Below are 20,120 nucleotides of genomic sequence, written 5' to 3'. Positions count from 1 at the left end.
CCCCCCCCTCCCCTTAATGCATCCGCCTTCACGCACCCCCTTCCCCTTGTCTTTCCCTTATTCGTCGTTACTGTCACTAATTTTTAGTGCCATTTCGTTGTCTTGCTTTCTCACCGGCTCCTCTCTTCTTTTTCTTTCCTCTTTTTTGAACTCTCTCTATTTTCTTCTACTACTTTTTTCTCTTTTCTTTTATCTTCTCCTTTTCCCCCCCCCTTTTTTCCCTTCTTTTTTTCTTCCTCTTTTTTCCTTCTCAATTTTTTTGCTTCGCCAATAGGGGGGGCCGCGGCCGTTTCGGCCCACCCCTGGATCCGCCACTGCCTATAATAAGGACATGTACAACATGAAAGGTTTAGAGTTTGACGACCTTATGATCCAGCGTGACATGACCTAGGTCAAAACACTGGAATTGGGACTTCTGCTTCTCTCTCTCTCTCTCATGTATTCAAACGCTTTAGATAGGTGTCAGTTCTAAACCCGAGCCAGGTATAAACCCTCCCTAGAGTGAATATGTCAATAAATATCTTTTTAATAATTGACAGCCATTTATTTAGATAAATATTAATCTACATCAACCTCAGCACGGGAGGAATGCCCCTTTGGGCTCGTCTGTCCTTCCGTGAAGAAAAGAAAGAAAGAGAAATTTAATACATATAGAACAAATTTTTGTGATGATTTTATGATCATCACATATATACAGACTAGAGGCATTCGGTAGAAGAGAGAGAGAGAGAGAGAGAGAGAGAGAGAGAGAGAGAGAGAGAGAGAGAAAATAAAATATACATGCCAGCATAAAAAATGCGCTCATAAAAAAAATGGAATGTAAACTTGATCGTAGGTGTGACACCTCGAATCACCTTCTATTGTTAAAAAAGGTCAGTTTGTTGGCTTTATTCCGGTTATCGTTCTTATAGGGCAATGTCGGGCGATGATAAGGTTTAATTGCTTCTCGAGAGAGCTTTGCAATACTCTGAATATATGTCATCAACTAGACTGTGAAGGTCAAAACATATCAGTGAGAATGACAACGCTTGTTTAGGAAAGTCACAGACCCAGTTTTGAGCGTGTGCGGATCTTAGTTCAGGTAAGGATATGTTTTTATGTTTATCTCTTGCAAAACAAAAACAAAATAATTGTAGGAATTTACATCGTGACGGGCACGGTTCTCCCTCGCGGCTAATAAACGTACGGATATCTGTCGGGATGACCCGTGTCTGTGTCCATCTCGCTGTCCGTCTGGCCAAAGTGTCCAATTATAATTGTAACCACGACTGATGGCTGGAACTATACTTGGCTTTGATCTCTAGCTCTATAAGCACCTACCATCAGCTTCTGCTCACTACCAGGACTGTACTGCAAACTTCAGCCGCCGACGGCAACTGAGTGCCCTCCTTCTCGATCCCGTCACAGCAGCAGACATTTGTCATCTGTCCAGCAATCAACTACCTCGGTATGTTATCAGTCACCGGTTATCACAATATCTCGTTAGCCGTAATAATCATTTTCACTATTGTACATTTCATTTATTTCCCCAATAACAGCAAATAAAATTTACAAAACCTTTCGTTTGATAAATTCATTTCAATTAAAATATTAACAAACGAGAAATATACATAATTGTGATATGGTAATCTAAAGATTGTCTCGTTGGGTAATTGTGGAATCTCTCATAAAAAACTTTAAAAAAATATTGCATGAGGCAACTCGTCCAGATCCAGTTGATACATAATGCAACTCAAGACGAAGATTTATAAATCATATATTTTTACAATAATATTGCAATAGAAAAAATTGATCAGAATGGGCTAATCTGTTTGTATGACAAATGATTCTCATTGCCCTTTCTTGTAGCAACAAACAATTTATCCAGTTGACTTTTGGAGGAGTTGCCCCTTGCTAATTGATCCGAAGTGCTTAATTAGGTCATTGACCCCTAATGCTGCACACAGTACAGTAATATAGTACACGTCTAATGAATCATCGGCATAGATAATTCAAAGCATTCTTTGCAGAGTTCTTTGCTGATATACAGTGCGTCCCGAAAAAAAAGAAACCGAGAATTATCGATGTTTTATCATAATTTAATCACAATTATAATTAAAAGAACTCCATGATGTGATGCTTTAATTGTCTCTGATGGAACCATGGTTTTCGTAGTAGTCGGATCCAACAGGCCAAGCCGGACGGGCGACTTTAATAGCCGTGTGGAAGATATAAGACATCCTGAAGAGCACTGGTGATTTATGAACTATGCTGACTGAACTTGATCCTTAAACCTCCAAAGAACAGTGCAGTATTAAACATCTGTTACTGTTTTTTTCCCTTCACTTTCTATCTTAAAGAACAACCTTGTAGGTTTATCCAGTAGTTTATGTCATGTTCTGTCGTATTTCTTCATTCTTACGTCGTGTTGGTTAGATGTAGGCCTTGGTTGGTTTATCTCCCTTATAAGAAATGTATCATTCAAATTATGCATACATATGCAAATATACAAATTAGTTATCAAACATACGTCGGTTGGATTTCTTTATTCGAACATAATGGTTCTGTTTGCTCAACACATTTATTTTGTTACAAATCTTAAAAATGCTTTGTTACATTTTGTAGTTTTAGAGATTTTGAGCAGCAGTGAATCTACTTGATCATTGTCCTAGCCTGTTTGGGACTTTCCTTTACAAGGATTGCTGGAAAACCTCGATGTAGCCATAATTGTTCGCAATAGTAGGATATAAGTATGCAAATAAATCCCATATTATTTTGGGTGTATTTTGTGCTTTTATAGGGTGTATCAATAGCATGTAACCAATTTCTTCTAGGACCCGACCCTTAACGTCACGATCCGAAAGCTGAGCGAGTAACGTACCGCTAGACCAAATCACATTTGCATAAATATACTCCGCTACTAATATATAAATTTGTTAGTAGGTAGTACAAAAGCCATAGGCCCGAATTCACAAAGGAGGTTTGTCGACAAACCTTGGTTTTCGTACGTCATATGACGCGTTTTACGCATTTTTTACAAACCTGGTTTGTAAAGAACAAAAGGAGGTTTGGCGAAACAAAAGGAGGTTTGAGCTCAAACCTTGCTTTGTGAATTCGGGCCATAATGTCTGACCGACCTATACGTCATGTTAATATGTAAATTTACTCTAATTATTGAAATACATTAACAGCCGAATGAAGTCATTCGTAAGGAGGGACTTAACAAAGACGTGTTCATTAAATTTGATGAAATTACGACACTGACACCTCCAACAATTCTCTTTTTTGCCACTGGCCCTTTGAACATTTTATCGTCTAGAAACAGCTCGGTTAGTGCTTTTCTCGTTTCACGTCCAACAACAAATGACCACAGTCGCTTTAATAACCTAATCTGTACAGGTACTTGTGGTGGGTACTTTAAAAACACCAACACAATAAAAAGCCCGCCAAACATTTATACCGTTATTTAGTTGTTGTCATCTTTTCACGGCAAATGGCTAATGTGTTTTTATATCCAGGTGTTTCCCTTCATATTCGGTTCGGAAGCGATTTAATCGGGCCATGTAAATAAATTTAAACCATTAAAACTTGTCATTGTTTTATTTTCAAGAAATGCAAATCTGACTCATTCATTCACTCTCCATAACGTCATTTTAAATGGACCCGGTAACATTGTTCAGATGAGAGAAAATGGTGCTAAGGAAATTACTTCAATGCTAGATGTACAATTAAAGATAATCTGAAAGTTTGCCGTGAAAACAGACAAAAAACTGATCTAATCGATTTTTGATTCCTCCCAACGATATTATCATAATTTAATTAAATTGTAGGTGAATGTTAATCGTCACAAAGCAATAATTGACTCTATTTACCATTTCAAACATTTAAGTGTTGACACATTTTTTAAAGCTTGGTTTATGTCTTATTTTTCATGGAAAAACGGTTGGAAAGTTCAAAAATTGGTCGGGGGAATTTACTGTTAGAGGGTGTCGCACAGTGACGCCTTCAAAGAAAATTATAAATATCTTTGTGGTTTGAAAACATTTTCAGGATTTTTTGCACTGTTAGAGGGTTGGTAAGGTAGAACGAATATAATTAATAACATTTCAAACACAAATTACGCAGTTTCTTTTTAATCAACCGTCAATAATGTTACTGGTCCACTTTCAGTTGCATGTCGCAATACGTTTTCAAAGCGTGGATGAACGGATCTTCTCAGCTAGCCACATTAATTTGATGATTAACCCTGCACGCAGCCAATTCCTGTACACCTGCGAACAACCATAGAATATTTGTATTTCTTGAGAATTAACCTTGTGATGTAGGACGAAGGTCAAGGTTCAAGAAGAATGCAAATCAAATCCTCAGCCAGTAGGCTTATATTTATTTCAAAGTTCATCTCCTTTATTTAAAGTCCAAGGTACGGTGGTAATAGAGTCCCACATTGACCGTTAATTGATACACACATTTCTCACGCAAGTGTGGCGATTAGATTCTCTTCAATACGGAGAAACCCAAACCAAAGCCTTCATGTTATTTCATTGTTAAAGATTATGTTTCTGACTTTTCTGAGCAATATCAATAGACAGAAGCTTAAAACAGTGGTGGATCCAAACTTCCTTTGTGGGGTCAAGTCAAGGCCCCAAGGGAGGGGTTAAAAGCCTGTAAGGTCGTCCAAGGAAAAACAAGTCGGACAGTAATAATACAAATAGTCATATGATATTAATAGTAGTTATAATAATTATAATGATACTGATGATGATGATGATGTTGATGATAATAATAATAGGGAAAAATATAAGTAATAATAATAATAATAATAATAATATTTAAGTAGAAGAAGAAGAAGAAGACGATAAGGAAAAAGAAAGAAAGAAAGAAAGAAAGAAAGGAAGGGAGGAGAAGAAGAAGATAATCGATTGTTAGTTAACAATTTTTAAAAGTTGCGTACAACTTGAAATTGCAAAAGGATTTTTTTTTTTAAATCAAGGACAACAACTAGAAACGACAGAATTTGGGGCTTTTTTAATCTGGGAATTTGGATCCCAAAATATATTGTCATCCCGTCAAGCCTGTAATAGTTGAATCACCGGGGAATAGTGTGACTGTTTAAATCATTGGCAAGTGTTATCAATCCAACTGTTTAACCCCCAGTGCCCTCGAACGAACGACCCCTCCCGGTTACGCCCATTTACCCCATCTCACCCATGAATAAATGTAAACTTGTCCAATAGGAAGTAAGCCTACTGTATAGGAAGTAGCAGGCGCGTACGCAGGGGGGGGGGGCGGTTTTGGGGTTGAACCCCCCCTTTGGTACTTTTGGTACTTTGGCTGACCTAAAAAAGTTGACCTTACCCCTCCCCCAACGGAGCAAAATGTCAATTTTTCAAATTTCGAGACCCCCCCCCCCCCCCAAAAAGTGTCCTTTTACCCCCCCCCCCCGCGCTTATTCAGCGGCTGGCCGAGTCGTTGCGAAATTTTCGACCCGATTTAAACATGATAACCCCCCCCCCCCCCCTTTGAAAAAATCCTGCGTTCGCGCCTAAGAAGTAGTGTGTATATCAAAAACATTGACAAATAACACAAATTGCAGTTCTCGTGTGAAACATTTCATTTTATGACAATATGTGAATCACACGATTACCTTTTAAAATATTTTTAATGAGAGTAAGGCAGCATTAAATCATTTTTTTTTTGGGGTCTTTTTGGTGACCATTCCTAAATTTGGGGCCAATGAAGAGGTCCCTCCTTCTCCCCTAGCTGTGCCCTTAGAACCACCGACCCTGCATTTAAAAGTACATATATAAAGCTCTCTATAAATATCGCTCTTTAAATACAAAGCTGACTTCCTGTCAGTGTATAGCTACGGTTTACATACCTACACAAGTTAAAGTGAGGTATCTAAGAAGAGGGGCGTAGTGATCGAGCTAAAAGTAGTTTTTTTAAATGGTAAAACTTTGAATTCAAGAGCACTTCAGGCTTAAACATAATGAACAGTATATATGTTGTAGCTTTGACTCATTCTGTGCTATTCCCCGTTTCATCTGCCCTTTTCTCATAATATATTGGGAGAGGGGGGGGGGGGGGGGGGTTGTCGATCTCCCATGAGCCCTGACCACGGAATCACCGCCTTGCCAGGCATATAAGCACGTGACTGTGATCACTGTGGCGGTGGTTTTTTCAATACGGTATTGGTTGGGTTTTGTTGCCAATAAATAAGACACTCACAATCAATCTTTTCAATTGCTTATGGAACCATTAGGACTGTCATCACTGTGATTGACCATGGCAGCCCTGAGCATCGTCGTGGTCGTCTTCGGGGCCTTAGAAAACCTCATCCATGCCGGCGTCATCTTTGGCTGGCCCTCACTCGTCTTCGTCCTCAAGGACATTGGTTACTATAGCGACAAGTGCCCCGATGACCCGACCCCAACAGGTGCAAGCAGGAAGAACGCTACTACCGAGGGTAATGATTGTTTGTTTCTCTTTCGATTATTTCAAACAATTTTTTTTTATATGACGTATTCTTTCCTCACGTAGAGCTTGGTATACCATGAATCATAATATTAAAGGGAACTGGGAGAGGTGCGTTGGCTCAGTGGTAGATCAGTGGTCTCCGATAACCTGGAGGTCCCGGATTCGAAACCAACTGCGCTAGTGCCCTTTTAATTGGTAAGGCATTATTCGCCGTTACCAATCCCCTCGGAGAGGACTTAAAACCGTCGGTACCTTGGTTGCCCACTGCCAAACATACGCATGCTTTTTAGCAGTCTTTGTCTAATTCCCTTATTTCATACATGAGCTGAACATTCTTATTGTATTACTAGTGGTATGATATCACGTTATAATAGTTTTACTGCGCTTTTGTATACAATGATATGAATAAACATCATTATTATGAATACCACTCGCTACACCTTGATTGATATCAAAATCCTATCGTTTTTACGCCGTCCCCTGAGAGTGAGAAAGCTCACTTATTGATCAAAGTTATTGCTTATGCTTTATTGTCCATAAATGAAACTTTACCAGAACTCAACAATCAAACATTAACAGTTAAGTCCTTTGATCCTTCAGCTGTTTACAATACTTCGGGGACGATGTCCATCTCGACGACGACGACGTCGGGTGAAGTATTGTGCGAGGAGCAGGATGCTGCACTGGTCTTGGTATACACGGTAGCCACGGTCATCCTCCCCCTCAGCTTGCTACCAGCTGGATATCTCCTCCTCATCACTGGTGTCAGAAACTCAAGAATCGTTTTCAGGTATTTGCTTGTTTTCAAATCAATTTTTTTTTTATTTTTAAATTTCACAACTCTTTAAAAACACATCAGAAGATAACCAAACAAATCAGTATAAATTAAACAATATAAATATAAAAACATTCATTTACATGGTACTATGAAAGAAGGATGAAGGGTGGTGGATGGGATTGATCAACAAAGGCCATTGGCCTGCCAAGGCTGTTCCCCCTATATTACCACCCTTCAAGAGAAATACATTATTAACAAAAAACAAAACAAAACAAAAAACAATCAAACAAAATGATAATAAAACATAGCATGATGACATAAAACACATCATAACTATATACATAAATCACATAAATGGCAATTAGATCAAATAAAACTACTCAATCATATTGAGATAAGAGTTATATATTTTCCTGAATGCAAGAACAGTTGATATTTCTTTTAGTACATCTGGCAAGCCATTCCAAAACTGAGGGCCTTTTGGTTTATGAAAGGCAAGGGTGATATGTTTTACCTTTCCCCGAACTTTTTACACAGATACCCCCTTTGATAATTTATACTTGGGGGTTATCAAACTTTTTCCTTGACGGTCCGGATGTGATTTTTCATGAAAGCTGAAAGGACCGAAACAATTGGCATGTTTAGTTGACTTAATCAGTTATTTCCATACATATAAGTTTGCTTTATTATACATATACTTGTCTTTACAGTTCACGTGTATCTTAATTTCAAGAGTTAAGACAGTCAAACGTTTTTCCGGCAACATGGCGTGGAAACACGCAAGTCTTTTTACATTGCATGTTCTATCCTTGTTTTATGTATTCCCCGGACCTGTGAAGTTAGTGGGACGAATCATCTCCCTGCAAATGGTACAAATCAACGTTCTTTTTTTTTCTTAAATTGTGTTGCTTTTCTGAATATTTTAATGATGTTATACTTGGCATGGATATTCATGCCTTTGCACGTACACTTTAAACAGAAAAACCATGGCGAAACTACAATGGGGGATAAAAGTCTCATAACTCTAGCACAAGATAGTAAACAGAGGAAATTGAAGATATATAGCTCATCGTTTGACTATGACATTTATTGTTCATTGTCAGTACCGTTTTGCACGCAATAAGGATTAAGGGCGTCAACTTCTTTATTTCGGAAACAATTTCATTGTCATGTACAGCAATTACAGTAGAAATGACTATGGTGCGCTATAAAGAGACACCCGTATTAAGCGCCTAATAAATATTGTGTATTATTATTATTATTATAGTCGATCAGTGCTTGAATCGAAACATACGCCCCCCCCACACACACACCCTATAGTGGAATGGGGGGGGCGCACAACCGATCCGTTCCCCCCTGTTGAAACCAAACTGATATACCTCCATTACACCGAAATATAATTTTGTAATTTACTTGTCAGAGAAAATTCTGCTCACTAAAAAGAACCTGAAAAATCCTAATGAATGTTGTGCCCCCTCTTTATTAAAAGAAGAACCGCGCATCTGCCCCTATAGACATTGGCAACGCACTATGTAGGATGAGAATCTCATGAGAATCGAATTCAAAAGTATGTTTTTATTATTTTTTATTTTCAAACCAAGCACGTCATTCATTTTCCGCAGCGTTGTAGGTTTACTTTGTTTCCCGTATTGTCATGATGCATGAGTCTTCCAAACAAGTAAAATAAAAAAGAAATCTGTTTGTATAGTATGTACAGACGTAATTTGCTTTTTACTATTTCAAAACCTTATCATGCATGTTTTCCTCAATGCATACGATTCTGGTCTTTAAATCACACTTAATTAAAATTGTTAGACTGCCTGGTACCTCCTTACCGATAACGGTAATTCATATATTCATAATAACAAATAATGACAAGAGGAAAGCGATTTAATCATCCATATTGGTAAGAATTTTGACCGCAAAACTTTTTTTGAAAACATATTGGAAAGATTTTGCTCAAGATATCTCTTCTGCTTTTAAGAGAAAAGAAGAATTGACAAGATTTGTTATTTGTTCTGGCTGCCATTACAGGTTGGCGTTTTCAGTTATGAAAATGTTTTTTTCTTCATGTTTTAACTTAGTTGTGGTTTTCATTGATTGAGTGATTGACTTATAGATTGAAAGATGAAAAGGAAAAATAAAAATAAAAAGAAGGAAGAGAACAAGAATGAGAACATGGAGGGGAAGAAGAAGAAGTGGATTATTAAGAGCAGAAGAAGAAAAGGAGGTGAAGAAATGGAAGAAGTTAAAACAGGAGGAAATAGGAAATAATAACATTTGCTCACATCATGAGGTCATTCAGTTGTTTTATTGCCTTTAAAATATACGAATATTGTCTGATTTATCTTTGGCAATTTTCCCCTTTTTTAACAGTGTGATGATGATATGTGGTTACGTGTGTTTAGCTCTGAGTTCGCCTGATATACCAAGTCTACTCTACCCTGCATCAATCTTACTGGGGGCAGCAGGACTCATCATTATCCTCGCAAGCTTCGAGGTGAGTAACACCCGCATACGACGGGTGTCAATTAAGGCATGACGTAGGACTGAGTCGATTAATGCCTGACGTAGCCCTGCGTCGGCGATTAGCGCGGACTTTGACAAGCCCTGTATGCCTGACATCGTACACCAAATGAATATAGAAAAAACAATACGACCATCGGTGTCCATTAACATGCTTAATGGCGCATGCTCTTGTTGTCTTTACAAGCTTGATAAGCGCAGGCAATAATTGACGCAGCGAAGTGACGCGTCGTGGAGACTTTATGAGCAGAAAAATATAAAATACAATTTAGTGTGTGCATGGCAAATAGGGTTTTGCCAGGGGGGGGGGGGATTTCGGTCACGTTGAATGTCGTTAACGGTTTGATTACGACACTTGCCCCTGCGACCATTGTTCCGCTTCAACTGCATAGACTTTTTGTTTCTTTACTTCACCCATGGATCCAACACTACATGTAAAACATGTATACCTAACAATTGCCATTTGCGAAGTTGCCATTAAACTCGTACTTAAATAAACCGTGGCAGTTTCTTTTTTGCATCGGTTCACCGCGTAATATCCGAACTAGCCTTTAGATATGAAAACATTAAGTAGATTTTGTACATAACCGCATTATATAATTGTATCTCTCTCTGCAGATTGCCAATCTGTTTCCAACTCAAAAGTCAACCGTCATTGGGGTGATGAACGGCTGCTATGATACTTCAACGCTAATCTTCCTTCTAATAAAGGTAAGGTATTTTTCATACCACCGTTTACGACCATCCTTTAAAAAAGGGGGACTTATACATCAGTCCCACCTCAAAACAGACTCCATACCGACTCTGGGGAGTGTTTCACAAAGACTAAGATCGACTTTAAGTTGGACTTAACTATGGCAGGCCATTCTTGTCACTGGTTGCTCTCATCATTGGTAATTTCGAAGGGTATAACTTAATTACCCCAATCTTAAGCCACTCCTGCATTGACGTCTTTTGGTTGCGATCCGACGTTTATACTGGCCACAATAACATTGTTCCAGCTAGGCTTTATTTCTTCTTAAGTATAGGGTAAGGTCGCTATTGAGTTTTAAGTTAGGTTTAGTCCGAAGGGTTGGTTTAGGTAAAGTCTTTGTCCCGGAATGAAGATGGGAAATACGTTTAGTTTAAAAAAATTGAACACGGAGCATTTGTCGTTGGAGCATCTGTCGTTGAACCCTCTCGGAACAATACGTTGCTTATATTAGAGGTGTCGCAGTCGAGTGACTTATTCTATTGACTGGAAATGCAAAGATTATGGGTTCGAGCCCCGGCACGGCAATGATGTCATTGAGCAAGGCATTTATCTACATTGCTCCTCTCCATCCAGGTCGGTCATCTTCACAATTAAACCTCGTATCTACTTCTGTGTCAACTCTTTCTTATGGTAATCGCTCTTTTTGCAAAGCTTCTGCTGAACTTTGGAACAGACTACCTTTAAATGTAAAAAAACTGTCAAACTGTTTACCTATTTAAAACTAGTCTTAAGACACATATATTAAAAATTGCGTTTGATGATTATTTAACTCTGTTCACTTTGATGTGTATTCCATGTATTGTAATTTGTAGGTTTATTTGAACTTTGTTAGTTTTGTTTAATATGTAATTGTTTATCAGTCTATTTTGTGTGTTATAGCGCTTAGAGACTTTGGTGGTAAGCGCTTTATAAGTAACGTTTTTATTATTATTTTTATTAGGTGTTTATTGGATACCCGGTAGGATTCGTATGTCATTGTAATTTGATTAGGATCTGTGCGTCTGTATGAAGGTGCCTAGCTGGAATACTCCCAAGGGAGTGGATAATGTGCAGAATAGTAATAGAATCAAGTGACCGGGGTAATGACAATACTGTAAGTGTTTTGGTTAGTTAATGGTAAAGTGCTATCATTATAAGAAAGTGGTATCTTTTTTTTCTTCTTCACTATTAACATTGGTTTTATTATTACAATTTTTATTTTCATTATTATCATTATTATGATCGATTTTATTATCATCATTATTATTATTATTTTAGCTCGCGTATGAAAACGGAATATCGTTAGAAGTTTCCTCCCTGGTGCTCGCATGTTCCACAATCTTCTTCGGTGTCAACATATGCCTTCTTCCCCGTTATCATATTCCATGGCCCCTCCCCGACGACTACAGCCTTCAATGCGCATGCTCTCCAGATCCCGATGTCGAACGAGAAACAACGAGAAACAACGAGAAAGAGATGGTCCTGAGGTTAAGTGAAGGAAATTTACAGTCGAACTATAAATCGTGCGACGTAGGCACGCAGACATTCGACTGCGATAATCTCGGGTTCGAAGACGAGGAGGTGTACAAAGGTATGGTAATGAACAATTGAATTGAATACAGACAAATATAAAGTTACATTGATATTGATATATACAGTATAATTATACAGAAAATTGATGAAGAAGAGAGGTTCCGTGCTTTTTATTCAACAGTCTTAATTAGGTCACGTCATCTCATGTTAACACGTAGACTTACTATGTATATCGAGGGATGTTATGCTCGATATTAATCTACATGACATCATTAGCATCGGCTTTTACATTGATATTACTTTTACCTCATTTTCTAATGACTTAAATTTAAATAACGCCTTGTTTTGAAGATGGGTCTGGTGTTTGATACAAAACATTAATGATCTTCCAACTCCAGGTTTTCAAAGCGGTAAATGAATAATGTAACTAACATAAAAGACAATTCCTGTTATTCACAGTAAAAAAGAGGGTGTCGTTGTCTTTGGCGGAAGGCAGCAGCAAGGATACATCCAAACAAAAGTGGACCAAGGAAAGCACCTTGGGAAACCCCCTGGAGAGTATCAATGAGAAGACCCTGGCTAAACGCCGCGAGAGCGTCCACGAGCACAGTGCTGAGCAGAGGAGGGACGAGTTATACCCGACATTCTTCTCGTGTTTGAAGAGTCCGATGTTTTTCTTCATGTCGTTTTGGGCCATCGTCATCCAACTCCAGCTCCTCTTCGTGTTGGGGATCATGAACCCGTGGCTGACGTGGCTTGCCGATGGCGATCTCGACGAAGGTAGGTTAATCTACGATTTGTCCATGTTTACAACATGGTCTTATACAATGAAGACAATAAAGATGGTGTTGTCGATAATAATAATGATGACGATGTTGATGATGATGATAATGATGATGATGATGGCTATTATCATAATCACTAAGTCATAAGATGTTTAGACAGAGAAGGAGAGGTGAACTTTTGATAGCGTTCATTATTTTATTTCAAGACCGACAGTGACCGAATCTGGTTATGCTACATCGCTAATGATCATCACGATGTTGATAATTATTATTTGATGAAGACGAGGAGTAGGCGGAGGGTGTTGGTGGGATTAATGATGATATCATTGATGATGATAATGATGATGATGGTGGTGTCGCTATAGTGACGAATGTGGAGATGGTAATTATGATGATTGCAATAAATCGTGGCAGTGATGATGATGATGACAATTACACTGAAGATAAAAGCATCGAAAAAATATGCAATCATACTGTAATTTATTCTGCATCAATTTCATTTTATTTCTAAAACTGCTCTAATGGTTCAAGTATTTTTAAACTGTCTATATCGGACGGCCAATGGGCTATGCCTTAACATATCCTACATCCAGAAGAGGAATTAAGTTTATCGAGGTAAAATGGTCATTCAATTATGAATATGGAAATTTATAAATCGATGAAAACCATCTTTTTCCTGATTCTTCTTCAGTGAGTCATTACACCAATGTTCTAGCTCTCATGAGCTTCGTGAGTATGATTGGAGGCCCACTTGGCGGTCTGCTTTTAGACCGAAGAAAACTCACCTTGTGTTCGTCAGAAACAGTCTCAGGTAAACTCTCTTCTCAACTAATTCAGTTTATATTTTGTTGGAGACAATTAATGCAAGTCGTTGTCCTGCGGAAATAGGGACTTTTAGATTTGAGTGGACTGACACGTGTGACGTCCATTCACGGCAGTGCATTAACAGGACGTCAATCGTAGCATAGACCTATTGTCTTCGTGCGAATCTAAAAGTCCCTAATGTCGTGGTTAAGTGGTTCATTCGCCTGACCTTCAATCCAAGGGTTGAGGGTTTGAATCCCAGCCCAAAAATTCCATGTTTGCCACTCCACACCCAGGAATTATGGGTATCTGGTCACTGCTGGGGTAGTTTACAAAGATCCTTAAGTCGAACTTAACCTTAAGTTGGATTTTAACATTATGGAGAGCCATTTGTAGCCTTGAAATGATTTATATTCAAAAGCAAAAATGCAAGTATTTTAGACTTTTCATAAATTCCTCATTAAGCACATGAAATCTCCTTGATAATAGAAAATATCATTGATTTGAAACAACATTTTATGTCTTTTACAAAATATTTCCAAAGATGCTAGCGGCTTTCCATAATGGTTAAGTCCAAATTAGAGATAAGTTCAACTTAGGATCTTTGTGAAGCGCCCCCTGGGGTAAAAGTAATCGCACGACCAGAGCAGTATTAATACTGATGTAGCTACCCAATTATTACTTTTTTAAATGTTTTTAAAGCTAATGAATAAGACAATATTTAACTGTTTTATACCATGCTTGCATTTGAAAAGAAAGTAGATGGAGATATAACACAAGTCCTGTTCGAAAAATATCCCTTATCAGTACAGTGGAACGGGAATGATGATGAAAAGTAGAAAGGGTTAACAAAACAAAAAAAGTACACATTTCTGAAATACATGAAGAAAATTAAGGAACGAAATAATGATGTTTCGGAGGAGCTAATTTACAAAATCTTTTCATTTTCATTTCATTTTTGTAAAACCTTCTCTATTAGCTAATAGCATGTATATATTCATGTACAAATGTGACGCCTCGGCAGCTGTTAAACTTAATTCATGAGCAAGCAATTATTTTAGAAAATTAAATAAACAAAATAAATAAATAAATATATACACAAATATCAAAATAAACAACTTCTATACTAGCATGTAATAGTTTTTTGTTTATAAAGTGAAAGAATAAGCATTGATCCTTTGCCATGTGACCTCAATTTAACCAATCGTGTCGGGCTCGTCATTTTGTTTTGTATGTGAGCTACAATAGGCTATTATCCATTAATAATTGACACGATTTATTACTATCATCAATATTCCCTCACTAGTTCTCGCCATCCTTACAAATTGTTGTATCTATACTCTTTTTCATCTGGTTCTAGAACCTGAGTATGGGCCATACACCGACCTACGAAACAGCTGGTTGGCAGTGACTTGCACTACTCTGATGTCACTAGCCTACACGGCGTGCATGCTGGTTCCGATCCTCCCTCTCCAGTATTTGACCTTTGCACTCTTGACATTGTGCAGGTCAATGTTGTACAGTGTGTCGGCAGGGGTTATTCCACTCACGTGCGTATCTCAGTAAAATGTCATTCCATTTAAGATATAATTCGTACGGTATCGTTGTAATCTATTTCTCGATTTTTAAAATGAAAAAATGCTTGGAATCATAAGAAAATTTGCCTCTATAAAAAAGAATTACATAGGATGTTAATGTTTCAATTTAATTATTTTATTTTGAAGTCAGAATTTTGAAGTTAAAAATCAATTGATGATCAAAATAATCAAAAGTTCACTGTCATAATTTTATTTTCCTGCTAGATAGATGTTTTATTGGAGGGCGTCCAATATATTGCAATCGCTTGCTATCACAGAAAGTATTGAAAGGGCTGAGACGATTTGTATGAAATTAAACTCTTCATAATTATTCGCTTTCAGATTGGTAACGAACACTATGATACACATTTTTTAAAGTATGAAATTCTTATATCATGTTTTTCATGTCGATTGCAGGTTTCCGATGAGATATTATGGTATCGTTTATGGTATGACCTACTTATTGATCGGTGTCTGTGGCTTTCTTCAGTATCCGCTCTTCATCCTCATCCAAAATGTGCTCTTTGGTGATCCTGCATATGTGAGTATATACTCTGACAAAGACCAATCACGTACCTATACCTAGACATCACACCCTCGTTTGTACCACTTTAATGTCGACGCGACCGATGCTATAGACCGCCAACGGTCCGAACAAAAATTTGCATTCCCGCGAATGGCCATGAGTGTGTTGGTTGTTGGTCGGTTTCGAGTCGGCCAAGAAAGACAACAGACCGACAGCGGTCCGAACAAAATTTGGCATTACCGCGAATGGCCAAGAGTTTGTTGGCCGTTGGTCGGTTTGGAGTTGGTCAAGAAGGACACCAGACCGACAATAGACCGGACAAAAACAAAACGAAAATCATCAAATTATCAACTGAGGTATATTGCCGGCATCACCAAGAACAGACTAAAATACAGCCGACAGGCATCCAAAATTGGCCAGGATTTTGTCAAGTATCAGTCAGTTTGATGGTGTGACAGAGGAATAATTTTCTTGATGTGTATTACTCTTGAAAACGTACGTCCTGGATGCATCGTTATACTTAGCGATGTTATGATGAATTGATGATAGTCTCACACATTTATCCAGATACAAAAAGTGTGGTAGCCGAGTCGTACTTATTCTGAATCCAGTCCGACCAGGCCAGCCCTTTTAATATAATTAAGATTAATAACTTATCAATAACTAGCTACCGTTATACCTTCTAAATTACCATCAATTATTTTCCTAACATTTATGTCCTATTTCTTCGTTTTGAATCTTCGGGTTAAACTTGGAAAATCGTGTAGTGCAGGATGTAGTCGGCGGATATACTTCGGAAATAGAATACAGGCAATTACTCGAAAACAACCCATAATGAATATAGTGCCCTCGTTGTTCATTGCGTGGCAGTGTGACAAGATGAAAATATCCCGAATTCAACCTACTGTTTATTAATACACGTTTGGAAAAAAATAATGCTCAGGATATATTCATTTAATATGTATGTTATTTGGAAGGATATTTACATGACCAATCTTTTATGTATTCTTTAGATACTTGAACCAAACTTTTTATTTATTAAAAAAGAAAATAGAAAAAGAAAAAACAAAAAAAAGAAAATCTGTGTTGACAGTAGGTTGATTGTGAAAGATTTTGTTTATTGTTGATTCGGCTTAAAGGCATTTCGGTCATAATTGAATATTTTTCCTTTCGTTCAATCTGCCTTGTTTGAGGTCGCTATATTCACTGAGCGTTATTCGCTGTTTTCAACAAATTTGCCTGTACTCGGTTTTCCGACGTTTGTATCTGAACATATACGTCAATATACATTTATCATATCGACAGGCTCCTGGATAACCATGATCAGGCCCGTACGCAAGGGGGGGGGGGGGGTTAACCCCCCTTGAGTTTTTGTATGTGTATGTTTTTCGGGAAACCCCCCCCCCCCCCCTTTGAGTTTTTTATTTATTTTTTTTAAAAATATTTTTTTAATAACAACAATTACAAAAAACCTAATGGATGACCTAAAAAAGATAACCTTACCCCCCCCCCCACGAAATGGAATGTCGAACGGTCAAATTTTTAAAATTTCGGGACCCAAAAAAAAAAAAATGTCCTCTTACCCCAGCCCCTCCCCCCCCCCCCCCCAGCGGCTGGCTGAGTCGTTGCGAAATTGTTGGCCGATTTCAAAATGTTAACCCCCTCCCCCCTTTGAAAAAAATCCTGCGTACGCCACTTACCATGATAACTAATATATCTAAGTACGATTGATTCCTATTTGCAGGTTTTGATCGGATTTATAGTGGCCAACCTCCTGACCTTCTCCTATCCTGCTTACATCATCTACCACGTCAAAAACAAGATGGCAACGAATCATGGATAAGACACAGAACTCTATAGAACACGAGAAAAGCTTCACATTCGTTTATAACTCTTACACATAACAGGGCCTTTTTAAAGAGTGTGGCAGCTGGGCAAAAAACATTGGATAAGATACAGGACTCTACCACGTTGCATTTCACCACCTTATGCTACTCACAGACGTATCAGGGCATGTTTTAAGAGTTTTCTTTAAGTTCTGCATCGCCTGAACAAATATCATTAAACATGATTGCAAAGGCTTTCAAGGAGTCAATTAACTCGGAGAACAGTTTAGATACCTTATTTTATTCCCTGTAGAAATCATGTTCGGATGACGTGGTACGTCTCGTTCATCAGTGTGTCTGTACGGTCCAACATTTGAAGCAAAAGACCGCTGAAAGGTCGGGGTCGGTTTGAGAACGCTTTAATTGATATTATTGTTACCATGGCTACAGTATATATGGAGAAAAGTTTGTTCGACCGCCCTTACAGCTATATAGACGTAACATAAAAAGCGCCTTTTTAAAGAGCCCTGCACAGGTTCGGTAACAGTCGGGTGATCCGACATTTGTTCCGGCGACAATTGATCCGGTCTTTATCAAGTCAAAGGTATAGGGGTAGGCTTGGGGTTACAGTTAGGTTTCAGGTTAAGTTTAGGTTAGAGGCCATGGTTGGGTTTAGTGTTGGGTCAAAGGTTGAACTCGGTCAGTGTAGGAATTACCGCTGAGAAATAGTCACAGGAGCAAGTGGCGTAAAACCGGAACTGTCTTCGATATAAATATGATTATCTACAGAACCTCTTAAATAATTAGATCAACTCGGTTCCGATGGGTAATATCATGGACCTAGGTCCGTGGTAATACCCCCCGATTCATGGCTATTATGGTGACTCACCGTAACCTTTCAACCAAAATGGCCACACTCCTACATGTATGTTTATCTAGCCAGGTTCATATTTATCTTATTTTTATATCATGAGTTCTATATAATGATACTTATGTGCCTTTTTATCGTGGCTAATATAGAGATTTGAAAAGATGAAGCCCTTTTTTTAGTACCGGCTATGAAGCTCTATTTCGAGTAAAATGTCACAAAAGTCACTCTCACAAAGTCAAAGTCACAAAGCTGAGTGGGCTCTCCAGCCATTCACTATATATTTTGTATTTATAGATGTACTTTTCTATTTTGTTGTATTGCTTTTTATTTGTGATTTGGAAAATGAAGTGTAGTTTAGGCTTGCCAAATTAAAAAAAATAGCGAAAACGCGTTGAAAACCACTTACTATTGAAATAGCCAACAATCACTATGAACATGACTGACAAAGAAAGCGGACAAAATATACAGTTTTTCAGGTAGACAAAGGAACATCCCTTCACTGCTATTATGTAAAAATGTGTAGAACAGGTGTCACATGCATATTCACTTTTTACGTAATAGCAGTGAAGGGATGTTCTTTTGTCTACCTGAGGAACTGTATATTTTGTCCGCTTTCTTTGTTCGACATGTTCATAGTGAATATACAATTGACAACTAGATAACTTAAAGATTACAAAACCTGGTGGTAAGGGTAGAAGTAATTTAGTGTTAACTGTATACACACAGGACAACGTTACAGGTATACAAAAAAAAAAAAACGTATTTGATACGGACATTATCCCAACCTTTCATGAAAAAACCGGTGAATATTACTCAGCAGATATATCTTCTGTCATATAAAATGGCACATAATATTTGTATCTATTTTATATATTTATCAATAAATTTGTAAAATCATGACACTTGAATTGGATTTCTGGTAGACTTTATTTGATATCGTCTACAGAACATAGTATTATATTTGAACTTTGCTTTTTTATGAGATATTAAAGTTACTGATTAATGTATATCATTTTGTATTTGTCGTAGCTTTCAGGACTGTCAAAATTGGGGAAGCTCGAAGATAAGATCGCTTATCACTATCGCATTCCATCATTTGTTATTAGAACTTCCTCTTTTTAACTGAATTATAGCAATATTTTATACCTAATGGGTGGGAAAAAAAGTTCGTCAGCAAATCAAGTGGATAAGTTTACAATGAAGTTGATACGATGCTGAAATTCACTTTGCCGTTTGCCGTTTTACTTTGATTTTTCCCACTGATAAGAAGTTCTCATGTTTTAGATGCTGACTGATAGTGATGACGTTAATCCATATTCGAAATAGGATCAGGGCTACGTCGATGGCTTTTTCTTTATACAATACAATAATCAGATATGGGAGGATTCGGGGAGAGAGTTAGGGTAAACAGAAGACCTAAAAATAATATGTAGCAATTGCCAATGTCATATGACGTGATTGTATAGAGAATGATATAATATATACAATTTTGAATCCTCGTGGTCATTATCATGGAAAAGTGTTGAGAATTGATTCAGAGAAGAAGAGGGGAAAGAAGAAGAGGAAGGAGAAGAAGAAGAAGAAGAAGAAGACGAAGAAGAAAACGAGGAAAAAGAGAGAAAGAGAGAGAAGGAAAGAGAGAGAGAGAGAGAGAGAGAGAGAGGGAGAGAAGAGGCAGAAGGAGAAATATATAAATAAGAATAGA

At 37.7% G+C, this 20,120-nt stretch overlaps 1 protein-coding gene across 2 annotated transcripts; it reads left to right on the top strand.

Annotated features, from left to right (window-relative positions):
- Positions 1 to 759: 759 nt before the first annotated feature.
- Positions 760 to 18,847, top strand: LOC763517 (solute carrier family 43 member 3). 2 transcript variants are annotated; one of them, XM_030992182.1, is made up of 12 exons: positions 760 to 1,081; positions 1,305 to 1,447; positions 6,242 to 6,445; positions 7,057 to 7,246; positions 9,611 to 9,734; positions 10,379 to 10,471; positions 11,772 to 12,084; positions 12,486 to 12,806; positions 13,503 to 13,622; positions 14,976 to 15,165; positions 15,610 to 15,733; positions 17,463 to 18,847. In XM_030992182.1, the coding sequence occupies exons 3-12, from the start codon at positions 6,265 to 6,267 to the stop codon at positions 17,559 to 17,561; spliced, it is 1,755 nt and encodes a 584-aa protein (XP_030848042.1). In that variant the 5' UTR covers positions 760 to 1,081; positions 1,305 to 1,447; positions 6,242 to 6,264; the 3' UTR covers positions 17,562 to 18,847. The 2 variants fall into 2 exon arrangements, with proteins under 2 accessions (XP_030848042.1, XP_030848041.1); XM_030992181.1 differs by lacking the exon at positions 1,305 to 1,447.
- Positions 18,848 to 20,120: the final 1,273 nt, after the last annotated feature.

This window comes from Strongylocentrotus purpuratus, unplaced genomic scaffold (assembly GCF_000002235.5).
Source record: "Strongylocentrotus purpuratus isolate Spur 01 unplaced genomic scaffold, Spur_5.0 spur5_scaffold_2, whole genome shotgun sequence".
NCBI classification, from domain to species: domain Eukaryota; kingdom Metazoa; phylum Echinodermata; class Echinoidea; order Camarodonta; family Strongylocentrotidae; genus Strongylocentrotus; species Strongylocentrotus purpuratus.
Note: the sequence above shows the minus strand (reverse complement) of the source record. Positions and strands in the feature narration are given on the sequence as shown.

Bases quoted from the DNA above. Each gene is read 5' to 3' on its own strand.
- LOC763517 (XM_030992181.1), top strand. From the start codon at position 6,265: ATGGCAGCCCTGAGCATCGTCGTGGTCGTCTTCGGGGCCTTAGAAAAC. The intron at 7,247-9,610 runs GTATTTGCTTGT...CTTTTTTAACAG, and splicing joins AACTCAAGAATCGTTTTCAG to TGTGATGATGATATGTGGTT. The intron at 13,623-14,975 runs GTAAACTCTCTT...ATCTGGTTCTAG, and splicing joins TTCGTCAGAAACAGTCTCAG to AACCTGAGTATGGGCCATAC.